Genomic DNA, 27,741 nt, shown 5'->3' with positions numbered 1-27,741 from the left:
GTAATAGACAAGATCTACTGTGCTACAGTTTGTATTTTTTTTTCATCTTTATATATGTATGTTTTGTATGTGTATAATGGTGTATATGATTTATAAGGCTTATAATATTAGATTTATAGGACAGGCATACATGCGCAGTATTAGTGCCTTTGAATAAATTCAACACTATTTATTGCATTTAATCGTCAAATGTAACAATACTGTGTTAGTATAGTTACTATTACAGTAATCTACAGCCTGATGTTAAAAGCTCTAAACGCCTTTGTGTCAGTTAGCTGGAAGTAGGTCAGCGCGAGTGATGGAGCTACTGTAGGAGGGCTATTTGCCGGTTAACCCAATTTAAGTCCACGTTAAAAAAAAAAACGTAAAAACGCAATTTTCCCATGTTCCGCTGTGCAGTTTCTTCGGTCAGAGTACGACTGTAAGGTGCTGCGCTTCGAGTCCGTTAAATGTGACAATACTACAAATAATGGCCGCTCCAGTGAGCACCACTCCGCTCCGGGACTCGTCTCCTTGATCCGGGCACCTTGGCGTGGGTTTCATTTCAAGGGGAATATGTGGCGGACACGTCCGTTACCTCAGAGCTAAACTACAGGAGCCAGTAGCAGCTACTGCTGCTGGGAGCGCAGCGGAGGTGACATCACACGTCTCCAGCGCTGACAACCGAGGCACCAACCACCACCGCTGCTGCTGCTTCTCAATGGACAGCTATGCCCGTGACAGGACCGCGGCCATTAACCAAAACGGCAACCTATCAGAGTTTTAGGACGGTCCACGCACGAATGATGCTGTGTAACTGCCACTAATCCTGCTGTGGCTCACAGCTGTGCGCGGCTCTGCTCTCTGCGCTGATCCTGCACACAGGCAACCTGCTTATGTATTTATTTTGTTTTTGCAAATTCATTATGGTGTCGCGCCTGAACTACAGTGAAAAATGGCCCATATCGTCCGCCGTACACTTACAGTAAGTGCTTGAGTCGATATGTTAATATCAGTGCAACCTGATACGTATGTTAAGCGCAATAGATTTTAAAAAATTAAATAAAAAATACTGTGACTTTGAGTAAGGAGCTCGTGCTTCCTACTACACGCCCTTATTTATTTGTAGCCTGCAGCCACTTCGTAATGCGACCTTTATTTATTTACAGTAATATGCAGTAGGGTGGGTGTTGACAGACAAAGATGGGATGCATCCGGGCTTATCTGCAGAAATTAAGACGCAGGGTAAAGGTGGACCGGCTCAGAGAGCTTGGTCGACAATATCCAGTCTTCTGCTTCCTTCTGCTGGTCCTGCTTCTCTCCACTGTGCTTTTGAACAGGTAACTAGTTCAGTCTCCATAGGCAAACCTGCAGCCCACTCATTTCACTTCATAGTTTACCATGTTCTTATTCATTTATACCTCACACCTCCTCTTTACTACAGATATATTCACATTATAATGGTGTTTTGGTCGTTCCTGGCTGGAGTCGTCACTTTCTACTGCTCCCTGGGGCCTGAGTCTCTGCTGCCTAACATCTTAGTCTCCATTAAACCAAAAATCAAGGTTGGTTAGAATTTAACTGGACAAATTAGGAGGATACAGCCTCCACACTCTGAGTGCCACAGCTGATAAAAATATATGTAATGTCTATCACTTGTTGGAAGCATGCCGTTGCTTGCTTATACATTGATGATGATGAATAAAAAGGCACAAAAGCAGCAGCAGTTCATACTCTTTGCTGTTGACTTTATCTTGTAGTCGTACCAGCAGGAGCTGTTTCCGCTGGGCCACAGCTGTGCTGTTTGTGGAAAAATCAAGTGCAAAAGGCACAGGTGAGTGACGTGGTTATGCTGTTGTGCAATGGTCGTAGACTGGACAGAAGCTGACTTGTGTTTTATTGAAACCTTATATCAGCAGTTATATATTTAGCATAATCAATGCTTAATGCCTGACGCCACAGATTACAGATTATCTGTGACTAAGTCCATATCACTGTGTTACTACATATGCTATACATATATATATATAACCTCATTACTGGGTTGACAACAATAAAGTTACCTACTTATTAGGTCATGGGAGATTTAGCAGTGCCATCTAGTGGTCAGACTGGATTCTTCTGTCTTCCTCTGCTGATGATACTGAATTTTTTCTATTTCATTCCTTTCTTTTTTCAATTTTGATCATATTTATAGACCGACTCTGTTACTGGAAAACTATCAGCCATGGCTTGACCTGAAAATTCCTTCTAAAGTGGATGCCTCACTCTCAGAGGTAATAGGCATATTAGTTAAACACATTATTATTATTATTAAATAAACATTAAATTAATCTATCAAATTATGGCACAATGAAATCTGTTGTTTTTATTTTAGATTCTAGAGCTTGTTCTGGAAAATTTTGTATATCCTTGGTATAGGTAAGAGTTTCTTGTATCCTTCCTCCGAGGTTCAAACTGTGTTGTGTCCTGTGAAATGAGGGGACAGATTTCTTTTTCCTTTCAGAGACATCACAGACGACGAGGCGTTTGTCGACGAGCTGAGAGTGACCTTGCGTTTCTTTGCAGCTGTGCTGGTTCGTCGGACCCAGAAGGTGAAACTTAGACTCTGTAAACTTAAAAACTTTGAATGTTTTGACCTGGTTTTCATCATTTTTGGATAAACTTGTCTCTCTCTCTTAGGTGGATGTGGCATCTCTCATCACAAAAAAGCTCCTTAAAGTTTCCATGAAGCACATTGAAATTATTAGCAAAGCAAGGCAGAAGGGTATGGCAGATATAATCACACAGAGCAGTTTGTTTATTTATTTTTCTTTTATCATAAAAAATGTTTTTTGGTTTCTTTTCAGTAAAAAACATAGAGTATCTTCAACAAGCTGCCCTGGAGGAATATGGTCCTGATCTCCACGTGGCTCTTCGCAGTCGCAGAGATGAGCTTCTCTACCTCAGGAAGCTGACTGAGATACTGTTCCCTTACATCCTGCCGCCCAAGGCCACAGACTGCAGGTAACTGACTGCTCTGCAAGTAAAGCCCATGCACTGCAACCATATATTTACCCAATTAAGTCACAACATGAATGCACAGCATGATTCTACCATGAGAATAGTGTCATTTGTGACACTATGCAGCACTACGTCTTTATTGCTTCATTCTCTTATTTCCTGCTTCTGTATCTCCTCATTCTCTCAGATCTCTTACACTCCTGATAAGGGAAGTTTTGGCTGGTTCTGTCTTCCTTCCTTCAATGGACTACTTGGCTGATCCTGTGAGTGTAGAATAGAAATCCAAAGCTGTTTTTTCCCTTAAACGTGTCTTTGGATGCTTTTGCCAGTCTAACAGGATATTTCTTTTATAGTCCTTTTAACAGCGCTAATGTGCAGTATTATGAGAATGCAAATAAAAGACAGATCAAAACATTACTTACAGCACTACACTTGAGTTTGAAACTTACTGACTGCTTTTTTTGTGTATTTCTTTTAAATTTCAGGACACAGCGAATCATTTAATTTTGATATTCATTGACAACTCACCTGTAAGTATATACTGGACTGTAACTGGCTGTCATTTGCACTCACCAGTCACTCTGTTTGGTTCACCTTTCTAGTAACAAGTCAGGTCACTCTTTTGCTTTCTGAACTCCTTCAAATTTTTGATGCATAAAGCAGATTTGTTGGCTGGGTCATTTGTTGGATGGACATGATCAGCAGCAGTACTCAGTGTGTGTCAAGAAAATATCCCCACACCATTACACCAGCACCACCTGTCTGAGTTATTGGCAGGATGCATCCATGCTTTCATGCTGTTTACATTAAATTCTGACCCTTCCCTTTAAGTGTCACAGCAGAAATTCAGACTCATCAGACCAGATACTGTCTTTTGTATCTTCTATTGTCCAATTTTGGTGAATCTTTGTGTGGTCTTCTGTTGCTGTAGCCCATCTGCTTCAGTGTTCAACATGTTGTGCATTCAGAGATGCTATTCTGCATACCCTGGCCACTCTCCTCTGACCTGTGACATCCACAAGGCATTTTCACCCAGAGAACCGCTGCTCATGGGATATTTTCTCTTTTTCAGACCATTCTCTTGAAACCCTAGAGATGGATGTGTGGAGTAAATCCCAGTAGATCAGCAGTTTCTGAAATAGCCCAGTCTGTATTAGCACTGTATTAGAAATCTCCTTTCTTCTCCGTTCTGATGCTCGATTTGAACTTCAGCAGGTTGCTTTAAACATGTCTAAATGTACTGAGTTTGTGTCATGTGATTAGATATTCCTGTTAACAAGCAGTTGAACAGGCATACCTAACAGAATGAGGGGTGAGTGTATCTTCTGTGAATTTTAAATGTGTATTTAATTTTTCCCGACTTGTTCACTCCAGCCTGAAGAAGCCACAGAGCCCACTTCAACACTGGTTCCTTTCCTACAAAAGTACTCTGATATTCGCAGCAAAAAGCCCTCAGTAAGTGTTTGTTTTCATCTGGGAGAGTGAAGTAATTCATTAAAAACCTAAAAAAAATTCAACTGCAGGCCACCTTTGAAACAAAAGCCATCTGGCATTAAGCAAAAACCTAGTGACAATATGTAGCTGGTATATGGGACAGCGTAAGCCTAATAGAAGCAGGAGGAATATAGCAGGCAATGCTTTATAGAGTATACTAATCCATTTTTTCCTGCCCTTGTATCAGGTGCTAAAGCTGGAGTTGAAGGAAATTCGAGAACAGCAAGACCTTCTCTTTCGCTTTATGAACTTCCTAAAGCAAGAAGGCGCTGTCCATGTCCTCCAATTCTGCCTCGCAGTTGGCAAGTATTCAATTTTTTCTCTAAATCCAGTTGCTGTTACCTTAATTACTCAGTTCTGTCAGTCAACAGCTTTTCATCACCCCATCTGAAATTATCAGGAAAAATTACCACTCATGGGTGGCAGAGTTAACCTATCACTGTGACGTTGTGATGTCTGACTCTCTTAACTTCTCAGAGGAGTTCAACGACCGGATTCTGTGCCCTGAGCTGTTGGATTCAGAGAAGATGATGCTCCACAAGGAAGTGAAGAAGATCTACGAGACCTACTGCTTGGACGAGAGTGTTGACAAAATCCGCTTTGACCCCTTTATAGTGGAAGAAATACGCAACAGTATGTGACAGGAGTCATTAGTGAAGTTAAAGTGTCTTAAACATCCTAGGTCTGCCTTAATGAGTATGCATGCTGTGTAGTATGCTAACTCGCGTGTGTGTTTCTGTTGAACGTCCCAGTTGCTGAGGGTCCTTATGCGGAGGTGGTGAAACTGCAGACCATGAGGTGCTTGTTTGAAGCCTACGAGCACGTCCTCTCTCTCCTGGAGAATGTTTTCACCCCCATGTTCTGCCACAGCGATGAGGTTAGCGCCCACACCTCAATAGAAACCACTAAGCCTATTGTCACCCAGCTTGATTTCCAGATTTAACCATTTTCCTGTCTAAAGTATGGGTCTTTTAGTTGAGAGTGAATGATCATTTCTTAAATTTAGTATTTTTATTGTCTCAGATATACTAAAACTATATCTGTAAAATACTTACACTCAAGCTCAACTGGAATTTGTTGACTCAGACCCATTTTTCCATCCCCCAGCTACCAACCGCTATCGGCCCTGTCATCAATATCAGACGCGCAACCGGCCAATGAGCCGGCGCTGGCATTATGCCAAACTGCCAAGCTGAATTTCACCCCTCAGAAGCAATTTCATTGAATTCAGCTGGGTGGACCAGAGCTCAGCCATTGTTCAGAGCAGGCCATAGCCCTGTGTGAATAGTGTCTGGATAACAATGTGAGATTATTTTCTACTTAGCTGCCACCCCTGTTCTTGCTCCCAAATAAACAGGGCATCAGTGGTTGTTATTGTTTAGGCATTAAGAGGTCAATAGATATGGGATGTTCCTTGAGTTTAGCTTGCATACCGTACCAGATTTTCCATATGTGTTGTTTGATTGACCTTCTTTTTTCCACAGTACTTTCGGCAGCTTCTCAGAGGGGCCGAGTCCCCTGCCAGAAATTCCAAAATGAGCAGGTAGGTTTCACTTTGTTATGTTTGTGTGTAACAGCATAAAAGTTTAGCATAATGATGCACAGGTCGACTTTCAGAAAATATAGAAACAGAAAACAGCGCAAACACAAATTCACTGCTAACTAAGATTTTAGACACACAGTAAATTTCTGTTTTCTTCCACGTCCAGTTTTCCTATTAAACGTACATAAATCCCTGTTTCCCCACAGCACTCTGCAGTACGATGACAGCATATGCTATGAGCCAGCTGCGTCACACATAAACATAACTGTAACTAAGCTGTAAAGAAGCAACCCATTTTCATGTAATGCAGGTTATATTAGACCACTGCAGTATAGCTGTAACTGAACTGAAGCCATGGATCGACTGTCATGTTTTCTATCGCGGGGTGTGGTGTGTACGTGGCCACGGGGCCCTGCCACTAACTCCTTGTGCATATTGTTCCAGAAATAGCGTCAGTTTGGATGACATTCGGTGAGTACAAGTCGTCAGTGTGCTGATCAGAACAGTGGCTGGCTGAGTAGTGCTGCACGCAAGATTCCAAAAGACACTTCATACTTAAGATTAAAGATGTGCTGCCTTTTTTTTAACAGAATCACTGTACCCTGCCTGGGCCCGAGCCGTCAAGGAGGGCTTCAGTTTCATAAGCACTAGCTGATACTACGATAATGATATATAATCTTTTAGCACTCATCTCATTTCACCCCTAAGTACATGTTTTATTTGGTGAGTGTGCTGTAGCTGCAAAAAGAGAGAACACTGAGTAAACTGACCTTTATGAGCTAATCATAGCATGTGTCACCAGTAAGCCTGTAAGCAGATAAAGCTAATAAAAGCATTATATCCAAAATGAGAGAATTAAAATGAAGGAAAACTCATTTTCTGTTTCATTTCCAACACCTGAAAGCAAACTTGTTATAAAGGCAGTTTCCAAAGCAGCATAAATTACGCCACTCAAAATGATAGATGGGATCGCGTATAATTGCTTTTGCAGCCCACAATCACATGTGATCAGTTTCGAGGCTAACCTCCCTCCATACCTGCGATTAAGAAACCTTCTCCACCTCTGCCCGTTTGTCCGCCCATTACGCCCATCTGTGTATTTCCACCATCGTGCCTGCGTCTGTGACCGTATGTCCACTCTGATTCTGTGACCACCATACTGCCTGCCCTGGTATGATCCACGATCCGCTCCCTCCTCTTGCCCGTGGGGATGTGACCCTGTTCTGCTTATAGCTCCTGGGACTGGAGCCCCGAGTCCCCGTCCTCACTGTTCACCGCCTCTGGCAGCTCTTCACCTGCATCTTGTAACTCCCTCCATGCCCAGTCCACGTTCACAAACTTCCCATATGGCTCGCTATCCCACCGCCACTCATCACCCAAGTAAGTCAGGGTCCATCTGTCTGTCACAGGTCGCTCAGTGTGATGTCATGCTATCCAGTTTCACACCCATGTGACCCCAGTCCCAGCCGGGCGCCTGCATGGTGGGGTCTGTGCACGGGATCCTGTTTTAATTTGTCGTTTTCTTTCCTCCAGTCTCGTTTTCGACACCGCAGCCACTTTTTCTGTGCTCGGCTTCTTGTGTAGTAGGCGTATCTCTGTGCGTCATGTGGTGATTTTTATTTTAGCAAACCGGCACTCACACAGAGCACCTGTGATGTTGTGTGCTTTTTATCGGTTGTCAGGTAACCGATCATCATCAGCATTTTTTACACCCTGAAAATATCCCCTCCAAGCTACACATCTGTTCATCACTGCTCAGTGCTTTGTTGTGTGTGTGTGTGTATGTGTGTGTTTTTGTGGCTCTGCAGCGCTTTACCAGCAACCCAGGCATTTTATTGTAAGATGACTGTGAAGTTAAACGTTGTCATTGGTTTGGCTAGATTAGCTTTTACCTCCCATGATACAGATACAGTAAGCTGCTTCTTCTTCCCTGCAGTCCCTGTTCTGTCACCTCTCTGAAGCTGCATGCGCTTTGCTGAAGCCAAGCGCATCTCCTCCTTTGCTCCGTGTTTAATAGCCTCCTTGTTTGAACTGCAGGAGTACGTCTAAGAGGGGCGAGTCCTTTGGGATTAGCCGCATTGGCAGTAAGATCAAAGGAGTGTTCAAGAGCACAACGATGGAAGGAGCCATGCTGCCATCCTATGGGCTGGTAGAGGGGGAGGATGATATGGTAAGGCACATCTAAAAATGGCCTAAACATTCATTATAAGATGATGAAAGTGTATAAAATAATGCTCACGTGTCGATAGTTGCTTTTTAGGGTTAAACTGCATGTCAAATTTAAAGCAGTGTGTCAAATTTATTAGAAGTAACTGCTAACAGACTCTTCAAGTCATATTGAGGGTCTCCTGAAGTAATTCCCACATGGTGGCGTTGGTGAGTAAAGAAAACAAAGCCACATAGTCTATTAATTTTACCTTATGGGCAAATCTTCAAGGTTTTCAGTGCAATTCCAATGTTTGGGTTCTGGCGTTTTCTGAGGTGGAGTCCATGAATTTGCCTGTTTTACAGTAGATTGTGTTGATTTTAAAGAGCAAGAGTTTCTCTGTGAAACCACAAAGACGACCTGCGAAAATGACTAAATATCCACCTTAAATGAATGAATGAAAATCAGCTAGTAAATTTATATTGATGTGACTTCAAACACAGTCTGTTACAGCTCTTTACTGTCTTTACTCTGTTAATTCCTTGTTCCGCATTTATTGTAAAGGGATATCCTGTGTATACGTTGCACTTCCCTTACTTGTGGTCAGGTCTCAGCCACCTTTTTTTTGTTTAGTTGTCCCTGATCTTCACATTTGCTGTTCAATTTAATAGTAATTTTGATAGGAGTAGATTATATGGTTAGGTAAAAAGAACCCATACACAAAGAACAAAAGAACTCCAAGAAATTAAAGTCAGACCTCTAACTTTGTGTGTTTTGCAGCATAAAAGTGGTCGTGTTGTTCATCTATCGTGTACGCCGCAAACCCTTGACCTCAACCACTCTCACTTCCTTCTATTCAAGGTGGAGGAAGCCATGATGGTGCTGGAAGATGACCCCCCTATGGAGGCGGCCTCCACCCCGAGCACCCCGCGAAACCTCTCAGCCTGGAACATCACAATCCCGTACATTGATTTCTACGATGACGACGTAAAGAGGGAGCGCATTCCGGTGTTTTGTATTGATGTAGAGCGCAATGACCGGAAGGCAGGTGAGGCTGTGCGGACCTTTTCCTTCAGTCTTACTTAGTGTCATCCGAGTGAAGTCACTCACCACTTCAGCTGGGAAGTTTTTAGAGTCATCTGTGTCTTTTTATACAATTTAACTCAGATTGAAAAAAGGATCTGATTATTCATTTAATTTTCTTATCAGAAAAACCCCATAAAAGCACACAATCTCAACCAACATATCCCCATAAAACATACTTGTAAATAATCTGTAATATTATTAGGTAACCAGTAACTAGTGTGACTAGCTGTTTTGCTTTGGTGTCATTAATTAAACCTTGTTGTTTTACTCTCTGCAGTCGGACATGAGACTGAGCACTGGTCTGTGTACAGGAGATATCTGGAGTTCTATGTCCTCGAGTCAAAGCTCACCGAGTTTCATGGTAGGTTTTCTACATAATGCTGATTTAGAGCACCTGTGCACTGCTCTGTTTTTCATTCAAGGTCATCAGGAAGGAATTTTCCCATGAAAATGACATCGTCGACTCCACAGAAAAATCCCAGATTATTACTTCCAAGTAAAGTTACATTTTAGAAGCGAAGAACATTTAATGGCCCTGTTGCATTATTTGGGGACTTGGAAACTGCACGGCTGTTATGTTCCAGTTAAAGAAAGATACATATTTTTAACACTCGTCTTTGTGAAATCTTACACCACCTGCAGGCTCATTTCCAGATGCGCAGCTGCCCTCAAAGAGAATAATTGGTCCCAAGAATTATGAATTTCTGACATCGAAGAGGGAGGAATTTCAGGAATATCTTCAGGTAGATATCTGAGCTTCTCTTGGCCTTTTCTTCTGAATTGCACTGGGCAGGATATTCAGTCATGTGAAAAAGAAAGTTTTCAAAGGACTCCATGAAGTGCTGTGAAACATTGAGTACAGCCTTACTGCTTCCATAGAAATTATGATGTTAACAGCAGTCCAAACAAATGCACTTGATTAAAGGATCATGCAAGTGTGACCATCTCTGATGTTGAAATGCAAATGCTTTTTTAATGAGGTAGCATTTAGATAGGTGTAATATATACTGTACCTAGGCAATATAACAGGTTTTGATCAGCTACAATAATCACTTTTAAAAGTATCATGCTTTATGTAATTAATGTGTAGCTACACTTTTAACATTTTGCTATATAATTTCTTTATATAATCGTACTATGATGATTGTAGTGTATGTATATATTTATGTCTACATGTACCCAACCCTAATAATCATAAACATAATGTACAAAAACATGCATCCTATTGTTAATTCTAATAGCAAAGCCTGACATTTAGCACTATGCATTTAGTTTATGCATTTTCTGCAAAATATATATTGGAACCTGATGACTTTCTAGTATTAATTTAAAAAATATGCTCCTAATATAAGATGTTTGGAGTAAATATATTATAGTAAAATTGCTGAATATAACCTGGGGGCATCAAGTGTAATTTTAAAATGAACCTCAAATAAATTAAAAAAAATACAGAAAATTTTTACTTCAACTTATTGCTGCTAGAGGTGATTCTAAAAGCTGCTGAATCATGGTTTGTACTGTGAAAACTTCTTCAAATAACTAAATAATAAAAAACTCTAAGACAAGTAGTCTTACAAAAATGACTTTGAGTGGAGGCGGTTGGTGAGAAGGTTACGAACAAATTAGCTTGAAATACGTACGCACACACATTATTGAAAAGTTTTTGGGTGTAGTTTTCTGTGTGTATGCGTTCATCAAGAATACTTCAAATTAGGTTTCGGAAAAAAAGAAACATTTAAAGTCATCTTAATCAGTCTTAGTCAGTGGTTGAGTCACTTCTTGTAAAGGGAGAAAAATATCTTTGTCGTTGCTTCATTTGGTGATTCTAAGAGCAGCTTTTCAATACACAGAGTTAAAAACTGAATAAAACACAATTCAGTCCGTGCAGTTGCTACCAAGGTCCTTAAACACTTCAAGGAATAAAATTTGAGTCTTAACTGTTGAACATTTATAGAGAAAAATGACAAAACTCCCCATCCTGGAGAGGATGGAACGGCAAGGAAAGATTTTTAAATGGTCCCCACCTGGAGGACCATCACTACAGAATCACAAAAGACAACACAAAAAGCAGTAAAAGTTTTCACTGTGATGGATTACTTACCTTGAAATAAGTCTGCAAGTTTTTTCAAGACACACCAAGAGGCTGCTTTGAAAGCTTGGGAATTAATTTAAAAAGTTGCAATGTTCTGTGGAAAGTAGTAAGCACTAATCCAAACTTGGTTGGGAGGCTTTATAAGCAGAAAAACCCACACAAAGCCCTTGAAAATCCACAGTCTGCTTTGTTCTAAAAACGAGGAAAGCACCTGCATCTGCATACATTTGATCATACACAATAAATAAATAAATGATTGATTTTCAGCTACAGAACAAATGTGTGTTTTCATTATCTGTTCACTTTGCAGAAACTCCTGCAGCACCCAGAGCTGAGCAACAGCCAGCTACTGGCCGACTTCCTGTCTCCTTATAGCATGGAGTCTCAGTTCCTGGACAAGATGTTACCTGACGTGAACCTCGGTACAGTATGAGGCACATTCTCTCTGACCTGGCTGCAGAGAATGTGACAGACACTTTGTTTAAACAAATGTGCAAAATAGATGATGTTTAAACAGCAAGATTATTTCAAACAGCCTGTGGAAATGTTTGATCAGGCTGACCTTGGGTTGGATGAGAAGAGATGTGTCTGGAAAAGAGGCACAATGTGACAGAAGCATACATCACTGAGATAGGGTTTTTTATTTTTCACAGGGAAAATCATTAAGTCGGTCCCCAGCAAACTGATAAAAGAGGTGAGACATGCATTTATTCTGGGACACAATATGTAGGATGTGCTTTTTGTTTCAACTTTGTGTTTTTGAAACCATAACTACCCAATATACATTTTGCACGTGTGCTTTTTTTCTGCCAGAAAGGGCAGCACCTGGAACCTTTCATCCAGTCCTTCTTCAATTCCTGTGAATCTCCCAAACCCAAACCCAGCCGACCTGAGCTCACTATCCTGAGTCCCACCTCAGAGAATGACAAAAAGGTTGGCAAGTGAGGCTTTATCGCTTTTTGAGTGTCTGCATTGTTTAAAAGAGTAACCTGAGGAGAATCCTGAGGACTGGTAGAGTCCTCCCTAAAGCTCAGTTGCAATTAATTGTTCCTGTTACAACTGTCTGGTCAAAAATCCACAAGCCAGCTGAGCTTTACACATATACAGTGGGGAAATAATTAGATTATTAGAGCCTCTGCTCAATTGGTGAGTTTGCTCACTTACAAAGAAACAAATCAGTCTCTAATTATTATGGTAATTTCATTTTAATGGAGAGAGACAGAAAATTGATCAAAAATCCAGAAAAAAACATATTGCATAACAGTTATGAACTGATTTGCATGTCGTTGAGTGGAGAAAGTATTTGATCCCCTACAACCTAAACAGAATTTTGCCTCCCAGAGATTGGCTGCCTGCTCTTGTGGCACACAGATTAAAATCAATTGTCGAGACTTCTGATCTCAACTTATGTATATAAAGCACAAATGTCAACAGAATGGATTTCCATCACAATGGGCAAGACCAAAAAAGGCTGTCGAAGGATGTCAAGGACAAGACTGTCAATCTGCGTAAGGCTGAAATGAGCTACAAGACCATCAGCAGGAAGCTTGGTGGAAGGAAGTGACAACTGCCAGTGCGATTGTTCAGAATAAAAATAAAAAGACCATCAATCACCCTCGGTCTGGAGCTCCATGAAAGATCTTGCCTGATGGTGTGAGGATGATCATGAGAGTGGTGGTAGATCAGTCCCAACCTACATGGGCGGAGCTTGTTAATGATCTGAAGGCAGTTGGGACCAGAGTCGTCAACATCGGTAACACACTACGCCGTAATGGATTGAAATCTCGTAGTTCTTGCAAGGTCCCCCTACTCAAGAAGTTACAAGCCTGTCTTAAGTTTGCCAGTGAACATTAAAATGATTCAGAAGAGTGTTGGGAGAAAGTGCTGTTGGAAGATGAAATCAAAATCAAGCTCTTTGGCATCAACTTAAACTGCTGTGTTTGGAGGAAGAGAAATGCGGAGTATGACCTAAAGCCTCCACCATATTCCCCACAGTCAAGCCTGGAGTGTGAACATTATACTTTGGGGCTGTTTTTCTGCTAAGGGTACAGGATGACTTCCCCGCACTGAGAGTCCAATGAACGTGGCCATGCTTGGACAAGAACCTGCTTGCCGCAACCTGAACACTGAAGATGGGTCGTCATCATCTTCTAGCAACACAGTGACCCAAGACATACCACCGAGGCGGCAAAGGAGCAGCTAAAGAAGAAGTACATTAGGGTCATGGAGTGGCTTAGCTGGTCTGTAAACTTCAGTCTTATAGAAAATCCGTGGAGTGAGCTGAAACATTGAGTTGCCAAGCAGCAGCCAATAAAGGTGAAGGATTTAGAGTTTCTGTAAAGATGAGTGGGCCAAAGTCCCTCCTGAGATGTGTGCAAACCTGGTGCCAACTACAAGCAACTCTTACCCCTGTACCTGCCAACAAGGGTTTCTCCACCAAGTACGAAGTTATTTATTGGTCTGATATTCTCTCTGTGAGCAAACTTACAAATTGAGCAGGGGATTAAATAATCCCCTAAATAAAGTTTTTAAAGCAAAGACAGTGATTGTATCGACTATCGATGGAACTGTTTATGCTGATATTTTGTTTCCTCTAGTGTTTATTAGATTCCTCTGTCTTCAATTAAAAGGAAGTTTAATGGTGATTCTAGTATTACAGACACAATAGAATAAAACATCAGCACATGCACTATTTTTGCAACAAATTTTGTGAAGTAGCACTTCGCAAAATTTAAATGAGGTCTGACATTGCCAAGAAAGGCCTCGGGCATTTAATCTGAGAACTTGCCAGTGGCTGAACTGATGAGATCATAACAGCTTTTTGCAAGTGGTGCTTAAACAAACACGTCCACTTAACTTAACATAAAATCTGAATATATTCCTAAAAAATAGGGATGTTACATATTTACTTTGACAGAGTTCTGTGAGTCACTCATAACTGGAAATGCTCTCAGATAGAGACAGTGGGTGTTTGAAAGAGCTTCAGTCTTAAAATCTGACGCAAGTGTCTCACCCCCAGCTCTTCAATGACCTCTTCAAAAACAATGCCAACCGATCAGAGATGACAGAGAAGAGACACAATCAGAACTACTTCATGGAAATGATCACCATTGAAGGGGTCTATGACTACTTGATGTATGTTGGTAAGTAGAGGTTTGTTTTTTTGCAGTCTGTTCTTCAGACACTATTTATGATGTTTCCTTTCCAGGCTTAAACATAGAATGTGGATCGATTTGTACCGGGTTGAAATGTTATTGGAAAGTGTTTCAGAAAGGACTTGTTTTGCAAGGTAAAATACTAAAATGAAATACTCCATATGTGCCATTCGTGGATCTGCTGTGAAACCACTTCTGGGTTGTGCCACAGCAGAGATACCCTCTGTCGGCTTCTCCCTGAAGGCCAAAACAGCTGATAGACACAATATCCACCTCAACTACTTCCATTTGATGCAGAGAAGCAGCGTCTCTACTCTGACTCCCTCTTGAATGACTGAGCTCCTCTTCTTATCTCTCCTCGCTTCCTTCAGAGGAAGCCCATTTCCACTGCTTGTCTTATTCTTTCATCCGTCTTGGTCTGTGTAGCTGACAGACGCTAGAACCATGAAACATATGGCTGAAAGTGCATGCTGCTAAAAAAGAAATATTAGGCCAAACAATTGAAAAATGTCCACTGTGTTGAGTTTCCACCAAATGAGAAACCATAAGGTCGGCAAATAGGGGATGAGGAAAGACAGATTGTAAAACACACAGTTTACACTGATCGGGCATAACGATGACCACTGACAGGTGACGTCAATTACACTGATTGTCATTAGGAAGTAAGTGAACATTTTGTCCTGGAAGTCGATGTGTTAGAAGCAGGAAAAATGGGCAAGCGTAAGGATTTGAGAAAGTTTGACAAGGGCCAAAATGTGATGGCTAGACAGCTGGGTCGGAGCATCTCCAAAACTGCAGCTCGTGGTGTGTTCCTGGTCTGAATCGGTCAATACTTATCAAAAGCAGTCAAGGAAGGAACAGTGGTGAGTCAGCAACAGGGTCATGGCTCATTGGTTCATTGATGGGGAGCGAAGATGAACTACTGTAGCTGGAATTGCAGAAACAGTTACTGCTGGTTGTGATAGAAATGTGTAAGAACACGCAGAGTATTGCAGTTTGTTGTGTATGCGTCTGCATAGCTGCAGACCAGTCAGGGTGCCCATGCTGACCCCTGTACAGTGCTGAAAGTGCCAACAATGGGCATGTGAGGATCAGAACTGGACCATGGAGTAATGGAAGAAGGTGGCGTGGTCTGATGGATCACATTTTCTGTCACATCACGTGTATGTGTGAAGCTTCTCTGGGGAACACCGGACACCAGGATGCACTATGGCAAGAAGGCAAGTATAAACTCGCAGAAGCAGTCTGGTGCTTTAGGCAGTGTTCTGCTGAGAGATCCTGCCATTGGTGTGGATGTTACTTTGACATGTGTGGGAACTGTATTCCCTGACGGCTGTGGCCTCTTTCAGCAGGATAATGCATCATAAAGCAAAAAATGTATAGAAATTATTTGAGGAGCACAACAGGAAGTTCGAGGTGATGAATTGGCCTCTAAATTCCCCAGATGTAAGTCCAGTTGAGCATCTGTGGGATATGCTCCAGTCCATGGAGGCTTCACCTCGCAGCTTATAGGACTTGTTGGTACGAGCGTCTATGCTTTGATTGTTTAAGGGCTGCGACCGATACAATATCAGACAGGTGGTCATAATATATACCTGACTGGTGTATATTAAAAAGATAGGTCATGTAGGCGATCAGTGCTCTCTCTCTTCTTCTTGATTTTTAGGCAGAGTCGTCTTTCGTGTCCCTGATTGGTTGCACCACCTGCTAATGGGTGGCAGGATCCTGTTCAAGAACACACTGGAGGCCTACACAGATTATTATCTTCAGTACAAACTCAACCAAGTGGTCCAGGAGCACCGGCTAGTCTCGCTCATCACCCTGCTTAGAGGTACACGGCCAAGGAACCGAAGAGAGTCTGCGTGTTTGTGAGAATCTTGAACTTTAAACAAACTAAGTGAGGTGAAATCATGTACTGAATCTTTGCCCTCATAGACTCAGTTTTCTGTGAAAGCAGCCCGCCTCGCTCCGCCCAAGACAAGCAGAGGAGAGCAAAGAAGACGTTCGAGGAGATGATGAGCTATATTCCAGGTATTTATTTAGTTCTTCCAAGTCGCCTTTTGTAATTTATGGACCACTTGTAGTCGGCATTGAAACCTACAAGACAAGTGGTGAGTTTTAAATTGCCGCCTGGGGGCTTGTCCTTGATTTATCTTCAGACTTTCTGGGGAAATGTATTGGAGAAGAGGCCAAGTATGAAGGAGTGCGCCTCCTCTTCGATGGACTACAGCAGCCAGTGCTCAACAAACAGGTACAAGGACAGACACGCGCAAACAGCGAGGACACACTCTGTGCTTTCTCAGAATGTTTGCACTTCACTGATAGGAAACATATCTGGACACGAAAAAAAAAGCTGTGCTAGTATATGACAGATGGGTATATGAATGAAATTGACTTGGGGTACATTTTCCTGCTGTGCAGCGTATCTCTGAATGTAACATTCACACCTTATAATAGGTACGCAATGCATCATGCAGTTTGCAGAAACACAGTTTCCTCTGCCGTTCTGCATACTGTTCCTGTTTCCATCTTTATTTAAACATGACTGACCTTAATGTTCATCTTGTTCCTACCTTTTTTGCTTTGCCTTCCTCAGCTGACATATGTGCTGCTGGACATCGTCATTCAGGAACTTTTTCCAGAGCTAAACAAGGTAAACATATATTCATCTTTGTTCACCCACCCATCCATAGGCTCTTATCCTCTGCAGAATGGAGTGTGAATATATCCTGACATAACCCCCCCCCCAAAATACCAAAAAAATAAACAGAAAAATGAAAAACATCTAGTCCATAACTATCAGCAACATCATTTTTAATTGTTGGATAAGTGAATGAATGAAACTGCATGATGATGTTCAACGTTAAATGAATATAAGATTAAATAACTGCATTTTTAGTAGAGAAATACACACATATCACTCGTTAATAAGTATGCCAAAGTCGTTTACCTGGATAGTCGTACAGTAATGTTTTTGCAATTGGAGGTAAGATTAGCTGTCGCACCAAAATCTCAAATATTATGTGCATAATTCTGATGTTGAATTTTTTTTTACCCCATCCCCATATCTGGATTTATTTCTGTTCTTCTGCTTTTGAATATATATATATATATATATATATATATATATATGGTTTAATTGGATGCATTTAGGTTAGAGGGCAACAAAAGGCTGGAAACGTAAGAGGTACTAAAAAGAAACAGCTGGAGGAAAATTTAGTAACTAATGAGGTTATTTGGCAAGAGGTCAGTAAAACGATTGGGCATAAAAAGAGCATTTAGAAGACGAAATTTCACCAGTCTGCAAAACACTACCCCTACAAATTGTTGAATAATATCAGAATCATGTTCCTCAATATAAAATTGTGAGGGGTTTAAATATCTCATCATCTACAGTACATAATATCATCAACAGATCAGAGAATTGGGAAAAATCTCTGTGTGCAAGGGACAATGCTGAAAATCAATATAGCATCTTTGGACCCACAGGTGGCAAAAACAGGAAAGAATCTGTCATGGAAATCACAGCATGGTCTCAGGAACACTTCCAGAAATCACATGTTAAAGCTCTATCAGGCAAAGAAGAAGCCATAATAAACATTTTATGGTTTTTTTTTTATGTTCTATTTTTAATTAGGTCTGCTTTATGTGACTGCATTCCATTTTTATTCTTCCCAGTGTCCCAACTTTATGGAAATGTGATTGTAAACAATCAAAGCTTTTTCACATTGTCTTTAAATCAAACACCAAACCGCACCAACACATCTGCTTCTGAGTTCACCCTGCATTCTTGTTCTCAGCAGGTGCAGAAGGAGACGTCTGCGATGGCTCCATGGATGTAAAATAAACATGAGCCAACATGCTTGGCATGCCCGAGCTCATCTGACACTAGACTAAATCTGACGCATAGACTTTGATAACTGACATGTACAGTAACTGTATCTGGATACCTGCTCCCACAACAGGAGGAAAGGCAGATGGTTTCTCCTGGTGCATCTGTCATTAATTTGTAAAATAAATACATAAAGGAAGTATATACTAAATAAAAAGTCAGAATTTAACTGACAATGTCTTCTTTGTATTATTATTAGCAGTAAAAGCTAACAGTAAAAGACCGTGATTTAACAGTTTTGTCAGGTGTGGTGGAGGCGGAGGGACACAAATGACCAAGGCAGGGAAATAAACAGAAAAGGAAAGCCTTTATTGGGCTAAGGAAAAATCCATAGTACACAAAATCCAAAACCTACACTTGAGGGAAACCAAAAGTATGAATAATGAGCAGCAGACCAACAGATAGGGGACAGGCAGGCACCGGGGTGGGCAGATAATCACAAAGGACAGACAGGAGGAAAAGGGAGACAAGACTTGTGGAAAGGAATAAGGAGGGAAGGCAAAGGCACTGTCAGCTGCATTTTCCAAGTGGTCCAAACAGTGGATTTAAATTGGCACAGTTTTTAGATGGGATACCCATCCTGATGTAACCCAACTCATTTATCTGGGCTTAAGAAGAACACTAGGAATGCACTAACCTGAGGCTGGGTTTATGTCTAATCAGTCAGTTTGAAGATGGCATTGGATTGAGAGAAATGTAAAATATTACAAGCTTAATAGCTGACTGCTAATAAAGGAGTAATCATAACAAGCAAATACATATCACTATACTAATATTTCATTAAAGAGCACAATCATTTGCCCACTAAAATTAAGTTTATGTTGGAATTACTACAAGATGAACAGAATACACAATGAATAATAATTTTCTTTTGGTATTTTTAATGTGTAAAAATAAAAGTAGGAGAAACATCCTTAGAATTTTAAAAAAGCACTTTTATAAATGTGAATTTTAAGTAAAAGCATAGATGTACTGACAAATTCATGAACTCAGTGCAGATGAATCTTTCAGCTTTGCATATATGCAGATCAAACAGGTCCTCATGACAACAAATCACTGGCTTGTTTACAAGTCCTCACAGTTTCTACACAGTAATGCGTTCATGTTTGTAACCTGATGAAAACATCATTCATGCATTCTGCCCGACCACAGTTTTTGAGGCATTTGACGAATGGTAATTAAAGGGAAGGGTAATTAAAGAAAATCATTTGGAATAGTTGTTGCTTCGTGTGCTTTTTACTATCCACTGTTATTTTGTAAAATATTCTCATTCAGAAAATGGACCAAGCTTCATACACTCCCTCATCTTTCAGTCAGTAAGCTCTATCATTCAATATGACTTTGCTTCTTATATTTAGGTTGTTCCTTTTGTTACATTTGTGTGTCGGTTTTAGTAAACAAGACTGTCGCTCATGCTTTTTTGGGGGATTGCTGAATCGTTGTGGGTTATAATAAGTTTCTGCCTGGATGCTGGCTACCCCGAGGCTGAACCTGTAATCCTGTTGTCTTCTAGTTAGCTTTGAGGGCAGCGAGCCGAAAAGACAGTTAACCAAGTCCTGGAGCTTTTCAATTTATCACAGTTTGCCAGAGTGTAAAAAGCCAATCAAAGTGTCACAGACAGACACAGACTCAGCAGCAACAAGCCAATACTGTATGAAGCAATGACAGCAGAGTTCCTGAAAGTGATGCGGCCTTCTACTGCAGGGAACACGCGCTTCATGTCGGAGATGTACTTGGAAAAAACGGTAATGTCCAAGTCACCTGCAAGAAAAGGCGAGAAAATATCAAAGTGGCATTAAATGAATCAATAATACATCATTAAAATGCACAAATAGCATCTTCATAATGCTTGAGTCTCAATTTCAAGAGTGATTTTTGTAAAATTTAAAGAAAACTGCAGAAACATATTTGAAAGATTTAAACATCCCTGCTGGAGAGAATCCCAAGAGTAAAGATTGAGAACTTAAGAGTTTACAGTTACAGCGGGCTTTGATTTGTTGTTCATTTCTGTCTCTGAATAATGGGTTGGAAAAAAGTTAAAAAAACAAAAAAACAACCTCTGTGTGAAATTTTGCCACAGTTAATGAGTTTGTCAACCATCCTCAAAAACAGTGGATTTCTATCACTCAGCAGATCATCAGCTTTTCTGGCTCAGCATCTCAGAATCATTAGTGTCAATACAAAACGTTACAGCAAAACTGTCCAGTGGTTGTTTCAGCATTTCGATGTGCCGGAGTGCCAAAAACCCTTAAAGCAATGCTGGAAATGAAAATGTCGCAAGCCACATCCTGCTATTCTTTTCCTCTTTAGTGCGGCCTTGAAGATAAGAATAACTTTTCCAGTGTACCACTACAGAGATATTTTACTGCAACGTGTGTTGTCAAGTTAAAAAACAAGTGCAGGAATTTGAGTCACAGAATAAACTCTTAAGAGCAGATGTTATATGACTGCGTTCCCATGTGTGGTCCATATGTTGTTTTTCCCCGTTTCCATGCGTTTCACAGACAAATAAAAGTGCGCCACGGTTAATTCTCAATGTCCTCTCGTAAAATGTTTCTCACTTGCATTCCACCAGGGAGAAAAAAGAAAGGGACAGATGACTGTGAAACATTAAAGAGTTTACAAAACTTTATAACAGTTTGCCAAGTCTTTGGATTACTTTAATCAGAGACAGTGATTGCTAAATGAGCTCTTTGTTCAGCTAAAAGAGATTTCTTTTAAATATTTAGCCTTGTTGTGTTGGCTCCTACCAACCAATCAAACTGCAGTATATGTTCTAAGACATGGTAGGAATTTAAATTAAGGTATTAATATATTAGTTATATAAATATTTATATGTTTAGATTATATTTATTTATATAGGAAGTGTGAGTATGAATGGGACCACAGCAGCAGAAACGCCTTCAAAGAAGAAGTCTAAACTTGAATGCTTCAAACACACAGGCATTCAGCCTGGCAGCCTAAGAGGATATAAAAAAATCAGCACCCAAATTTAGTATCACAAGTGATAGTCTCAAAACAAATGTGATGCACAAATATGCACAAATAATCATTATTTGTGCATCAATTTTAATCTCAATTGCAATCTTTGCTTCCCACAATTACACAAAAGTGATATTTAAAATGCACGCTCCTCCAATGCAATGCAAAGCGCACTATGTTAAAATAAAGATATGCAGATATCCTTTGATTGTGTTTTATTTCAAAATACTTTGGCTTCACGATAAGAACAAAATGTATGCAAAGCGTGCTGTTATGTCAATTGCGTGGAAATACCACTATCTGCAGTTTGATGGATGCACGAAGGCGAGGGAAAAACAACAGAACAGTTGCTAACGTGACTTTTCCAACATTGAACATTAAAGCGAGCCCGTAGGGCGTGTAAGCGTATCCATCCAGCTCACAAAGGTGCACTGAAACTAACACGTTTGCATTCAATTTGACCAAAGACGTGTATCCGGTAACCGAGATGAGTAACGGAGGTTTCATGACAAAAAGATGTAATTAATTTTCCAAAATAGAAAAACTTGTGCTTTATGCGAAACAAGGAAAGGGGATCTGTAGAGGATCTCACAGCTGCCAGGTACTTTGCTATGAGTTGAACTAGCACTTAGTTTTCCCAGTTTGCCCTGCTGACTACAAATGCTGACTACAGTTTTTGAATGTATATACATGCATAAATTCCCTGGATTTAGATGAATGAGTACCAATCTTATTTCAATGGAGAGATATAAACAGATGTGAACATTAAAACACAATCAAATGTCACTAAAATCAGTGAATAATTGCCACAAATAATCGTGACCTTTGTTTCTGAGATGTGGCTTTCAACACCAGCAGAAAAGTGTTTTGCTGAACATTATGATGTTAGTGATGTTAGTGTGAGGTTGACCTTTGACCTTTTGAATTGAAAATATAATTTTTTAATGATGTCAGTGTGATTTTTGACTAAGAGGATGCTGGTGCTGGATGTAGTAAAAGTCCTTCTAGGTGCCCCTGAAATACTGAGGTAAACTGCTTATAAATTTATAACAAGAGTCTGCCACCCACCTGAATTATGTTTCAGTAACTCCCTCTTAATCATTGTAAAGTTATCGCCTCCGCCCACCATGTATGAAGGCATGACCACGGTGTAGGTCTTCTGTGGGTCTAATGGTTCATACTTGGGCACTCGGCACTCTGTGCAGAGCAATGACAGCGATGCTACACGCTGGTTCACTGGCTTAGAGAGGTCGTACTCCACATGAATACCTGGAAGTTTAAGGGAAAAATGGCATAATGTTTACATTTATATAAAGAGTCTAGTGTGTCCTCGTGACAAACTCGACCACATTCTTCACACTTTTCACTCTCTTTTTTACCACTTGTTGTTCTCTACAACTCTCGGCTGCAGCTTTCCAGCCGCCAGCCACACGTACACAACAACAACAACGACGTCAGGACCCAGTTCATTCTTCTTTCATGCAGGGGAGGCGTGATGAGCTGATTGAGCTCAGGTGTATCAGCCTCCCCCGCAGCCGCGCCACGAACCACGCCCCGCCACAGTCCTGTTTACTTAGAATTAGTAAAACACAAATTAAAATACTTTTGGGAGAACATCAACAGCATTTTATGTTTGGTGTAAGGCTGGAGACAGCGGGTGGTCTACTAAGATGAGACAACAAACACTACCTGAACTACCTCATAAAGCCACTGATTATTGTTTTCACACTGCACTAAATACCCATGTGCATTACGGTTACTTTAGGAATTCATTAATATAACATCTGACATGCTTTTTAATGTCCTGTTACACAACTAGGCACGCCTGCAACTGAGCAATGCTTTCAGTGCAACTTTTGTAAGCACATGTTAGAAATGTATTTCTAACCCTCTGTTATAAAATTCTATTGTTAGCAACCACCTGAAGAAATTCTCCAGTCTTGCTTCCATATCTGTGAACAGAGTGTTCAAATGCCTTTTTTATTGTTGAGCCTTTTATTTGGACCAAGTCGCAGGTTCCTCCAAATGGTAACACGGTGAGGATCTCCTCCATTGTTATGGAGCCTAAAAGCCAAACATATAAAGGTAAATAACAGCAGATTACAAAACACTTCAAGGTGTATTAAAAATTCTGTGCAAAGGAAAAAAAAATCTCCTACCATTTCTGTAGCGTTCGTCTATCGCTGTCCGTATGCCCCCACTATTCAGCATACACAGGCTTACATGATTCCACTGCTCCCCAGTTGAATGCCTCATATTGTGATACACCTGTAAATGCAAACAGACGTATTATATGACAGGGAACATCTCTTTGCTTCTGGCTGTTTGTCGTCACCTTTTAAGCTCAATCACCTTCCTTAAAACTCACGCAGTCCTTTTATAACCACTAATTCACACATGGAGCAACTATCCGTGTGTGAGGTTACTGTAAAAGACTGGATGAATTAATTAAGTGAAAAATGCCTGTAACTATTACCATGGCATCACAGATTAGGTTTCCCAGGTTACACTCCCGAAATCGGCACTCTTCAAATGACCCGTTGAGGTAGACTAAGGTTTGGCCCACATACTTAGTCGAGTATTGAGCCAAGTCTGTTTTCCACTTATTAACATCAGCAAGGATCTCTGCATCTGAAACAAAACAAAACAAGGAAGAAGAAAAAACACAGATCGTGACTAAAGGATTTGGAGAAAAAAAAGTCTAGATTATTGGATTTTGAGTAAATCCCTGAGAGCAAATATGATCCTGGATCTCTAATGAAGAATTTACACAAATATGGTAACATTGCATTTGTGAAGGAAGAAACAACTCCACTTTTTCAATATGACATTGCAAATCATAATTACAATGTCATATTGAATCACATATTGCTGCTGTAGCCATCTGCTTCAAGGTTCAATATGTCCTGTTTTCTGATAGACTCCTCTGCAGATCTTGGTTGTAACAAGTGGTGATTGTTACTGTTACTGTTTCTGTAAGCCTGGCTGTACAGGAAGCTTGGGTGGGAAAATCCCAGTATGTCAGCATTTTTTATAATAGTCAGCCGAGTCCATGTGCCAGCCAACCCACATTCAGCATCACTTAAATCACATTTCTTTCTCACTCGGTTAGAACTTCAGCAGATCGTCTTAACCATGTCTACAAGTCAAAATGCACAGATTTGCTGTCATGTGATTGGATGATTAGATATTTGTGTTAATGAGCAGTTGTACCCAAGAAAGTGGCTGCAACATATATTAATAGATTATATAAGATATAAGGCGCTAACTACTTTAATTTAATAAGTATAATACACTTCATTAAACAACAATGTATCTCTCAAAAAGGTAAGTAATGTTAAAGTTCTTATTTGTGTGAGCACATGTAAACTTTTACTAGAAAATGGATGTGATGGGAGAGCCTGAGTCCTGTGTTGTGTTTTTGTTATTCTTTTTATACGGAGACAAATGAGCTAAAGCAGTTTTTACCTCTGTGCCACTGGATGTTCAGCTGTCAGCAAATGAATTTAACACTGAGATTTGTTGATATTGTGATGAGTCTTGGACAATGCAATTTTGCCCCACTTTGCTGTAAGTATGTGCAAATATTTTCCACCACTCAAGGATGGGTGTGTGCATCAAAATCCAGTAATAACAAGTTACCTGGTTATGTAAACAAATATGAGATGAGAAATGATACACAGTGCAATCACTAAAGTTCATGTACTGCGTCAGGAGCAGGAATGCTTACTAAAGAGCTTACCTAAGGATCATCCAGCTTTTAAAAATGTTTTCTCTCTCTTTCAGAGTAATTTAGTCTCATTGCCGCTTCTGATTACATCCAATTTCTTTTGTGTTCACAGAGATAAAACTTTTGCCTCAATTCCCAAATCCTTAATACACTTACAGGAACACTGAGGAATTTTAACATGATAAAATCTTATTTGGTTCAGTGAATGGTTTGGACTTTTCAAACAGTAACATGTGTAGAGTGCAATCTGATATTTTAGTCTACCTTGAGGTATGCTGCTGTCCATTAGGATGGGATTTCCAACGGCTTTGATGACATTGCCAGCATCATCAAAGGTGACTTTTAAGTGTCCAAGATATTTCCCAAAGGCGTAAGCCTGGACCACTGGCACATCTCTTCCATGGCTGGATTTTACTATAAAAGGATATGGGCCAGCTGGCACTTCGGAAGATGGGGGCGTTCCTGCAGAGAAAGAAAATGTTGTGAAAGTGGTTCTTTCTTTCTGTTATAGTGAGGTTAGAAGCATTCCATTCCTCTAAACTGGTTTGTTGCATGTGTGAAATGCAGTTTTTGTGTCTGGAGACAGCTGGATAAACACTATGATAAATAACAATAGAACAGGATAGAGATACCTGTGTAGAGGAACGTGTTGGTATGCCCTCCAACAACAACGTCCACCCCTCTCACGCGTCTTGCGATGTCTTGATCCACAACAAAACCAGAGTGTCCCAGGGCAATGATTTTATTATAGCCCAGACTTTCCAGCTTATTTACTTGAGCTTGAAGTGACTCCACCTCATCTTCGAACTTGAGATGTTTGCCTAACACGCACAGGAAATAGGGGACGGATGGGTGCAAGCAAGCAGTGCACATCTCAAAACACTGGTGAATAAAACGTCTAAATACTGGATAAGAATCTGAAAGTTGTAATTACAAGGCAAGACATCTGGTAATGTAGCTGAAAACACCAATATTCAGCGATGCTTTATAAAGAAAAAGAGTTTTATTTGAGTGAAAGGATCCTGATCGTGATGCAGCTTCATCCACGAACTGGAAAAACAAAGCATGGGCATTGGGCGGGACCAATGTACAGATTGGAGCAGATTTACCTGGCATGGATAAGAAGGGCGTCTCTGCTGAGGTATAGCCAACCACAGCCACTTTCTCTGAGCCCACACTGATAACTTTGTAGGGACTGTAGTATTTATGAAGCTCTGCCAGGGTGTAGTCGGGTTTAATGTTTGCACTGACCACAGAGAAATTTATATTTTGGAGGAAGGGGTGAATGAGACCCTCCACTCCATTGTCAAACTCGTGATTTCCAAAAGCCTATGTGACAAAAAAAGAACTTCAACTACTTTATTAACTCATTAAATATAATGATTTAATAAAATTTATGAACAAATAATTTACTTTTTAAAGAAACTTATCTTTGAAAAATACAAACTTGAACCACTTTAACACACAAAAAGTTACCAAACGACATAGAAATTAAAAGAATACTTGCCATAACATCATAACAAAGTTTGTTCATAAAGTGTGCGGCTTCAGCGCCTTTATAGTAGTTGAACCAGAGTGTCCCTTGGAATTGGTCTCCAGCATCCAGAAACACCACGTTCGTCTCTTTTGTTCTGATCTCGGTCACTTTCGTGAACCTCCTGGCCACACCAGCGAAGCAGGGACGCTCGGGTCGACACTTTCCCGAGTCCTTGCCGGTCTCCTCGATTCGCGCATGGTTGTCATTGGTGTGGAGTATTGTCAGCTCGAAGGTCGACGCTCCGCTCCAGCAGTTTAAAACGAGGCAGAGCGAGGTCAAGAGAGCGCGCCGAGACGAACGGAAACCCATGATGTCTCCGTGCGTAAAAAACGCATTTGTGACCAAGAATGTATAGCACATTGAAGGAGGCGTCGGCTTAGTACAGAGGGAGGAAAAGGTCCAGGAAATTCCGACATAGAAAATTAGTGAGAGAAAGCGTTCTGTAAGTTTTATAAACTGTAAATTTGAAGAAACGTTATAGCTTATTTCAAGTTTGAGCCATTATTAGGAACAACTATGGTTGCCAGTTTGATCTTTTCCCTTGTTTAGATGGTGTTATCATCTGCTTAAGGGCTGCATTTGAACCCGGAGGAAAATGTATTTATTCATAAACGATTAAGCATATTTTCTTCTGATAACCGTAATTGTAAATGTAAAATAAAGGATATATAAATCGATTTTACTCAGTCTGGTTGTTTTCAGTTGGTTTCCTTTTCTTATTGATAAAGAAGTAGTAAATTATTTATTCTAAATAAACAAATGATGTGCAAAATTACAAACTAATTAATGAAAATCTTGAAGAAGTTGTCTTCTGTCGTTTCATTAGACTTGAGTACTGATTAGCAGGACACAACAGCTTAGAAAGTTTGCAGTGTGTGTGTGTGTGTGTGTGTCCAGGTCAAACAATGTCAACTTGTTATCTTTTAAATCTATATTATCTTGTTTTTCAACATTATCCGTGACTGGGCCAGGCTGTCACATAGAGCATCCATGCAAAGACACAAGCTGCATGCTGTCATTCCAGTACACACAAGAATAATGTACAACATTATTCTTGTGTTCCGTTGTACTGACTTCAGTATGTTTTTTAATCCAGTACTTT

General features: G+C 40.4%; 2 protein-coding genes across 9 annotated transcripts; one reads left to right on the top strand and one right to left on the bottom strand.

The window, feature by feature from the left end:
• The first annotated feature begins 387 nt into the window (after positions 1-387).
• LOC100711138 (sorting nexin-14) lies at positions 388-18,559 on the top strand. Of its 7 annotated transcripts, none has more exons than XM_019348828.2 (31): positions 388-964; positions 1,149-1,319; positions 1,424-1,544; positions 1,740-1,813; positions 2,177-2,255; positions 2,357-2,400; positions 2,486-2,573; positions 2,662-2,746; positions 2,829-2,985; positions 3,170-3,245; positions 3,468-3,512; positions 4,357-4,437; positions 4,664-4,778; positions 4,954-5,109; positions 5,229-5,353; positions 5,961-6,019; positions 6,464-6,490; positions 7,253-7,399; positions 8,057-8,189; positions 9,027-9,213; positions 9,529-9,612; positions 9,894-9,994; positions 11,654-11,765; positions 11,997-12,037; positions 12,157-12,276; positions 14,363-14,486; positions 16,165-16,329; positions 16,434-16,529; positions 16,658-16,749; positions 17,095-17,151; positions 18,302-18,559. In XM_019348828.2, the coding sequence occupies exons 2-31, from the start codon at positions 1,183-1,185 to the stop codon at positions 18,338-18,340; spliced, it is 2,967 nt and encodes a 988-aa protein (XP_019204373.1). In that variant the 5' UTR covers positions 388-964; positions 1,149-1,182; the 3' UTR covers positions 18,341-18,559. The 7 variants fall into 7 exon arrangements, with proteins under 7 accessions (XP_019204373.1, XP_019204372.1, XP_019204374.1 ...); XM_019348827.2 differs by having other exon boundaries at positions 389-964; positions 18,299-18,559; XM_019348829.2 differs by lacking the exon at positions 6,464-6,490 and having other exon boundaries at positions 389-964; positions 18,299-18,559.
• A 464-nt stretch (positions 18,560-19,023) lies between these two features.
• On the bottom strand, positions 19,024-27,030 carry LOC100696913 (5'-nucleotidase). 2 transcript variants are annotated; one of them, XR_002057401.2, is made up of 9 exons: positions 26,610-27,026; positions 26,212-26,431; positions 25,735-25,923; positions 25,367-25,564; positions 23,849-24,003; positions 23,532-23,640; positions 23,292-23,436; positions 22,441-22,648; positions 19,024-20,151 (listed from the first exon to the last, which is right to left on the bottom strand). XR_002057401.2 is itself a non-coding variant. In XM_019348834.2 (9 exons), exons 1-9 carry the CDS (start codon positions 26,997-26,999, stop codon positions 19,994-19,996), a joined length of 1,770 nt encoding a protein of 589 aa, XP_019204379.1. In that variant the 5' UTR covers positions 27,000-27,030; the 3' UTR covers positions 19,024-19,993. The 2 variants fall into 2 exon arrangements, 1 of the variants encoding a protein (XP_019204379.1); XM_019348834.2 differs by having other exon boundaries at positions 22,441-22,644; positions 23,290-23,436; positions 26,610-27,030.
• Between the last annotated feature and the right edge of the window lie 711 nt (positions 27,031-27,741).

Source organism: Oreochromis niloticus, linkage group LG19, assembly GCF_001858045.2.
Source record: "Oreochromis niloticus isolate F11D_XX linkage group LG19, O_niloticus_UMD_NMBU, whole genome shotgun sequence".
Classification (NCBI taxonomy): Eukaryota; Metazoa; Chordata; class Actinopteri; order Cichliformes; family Cichlidae; genus Oreochromis; species Oreochromis niloticus.
This window is presented reverse-complemented; position numbering and strand designations above follow the sequence as displayed.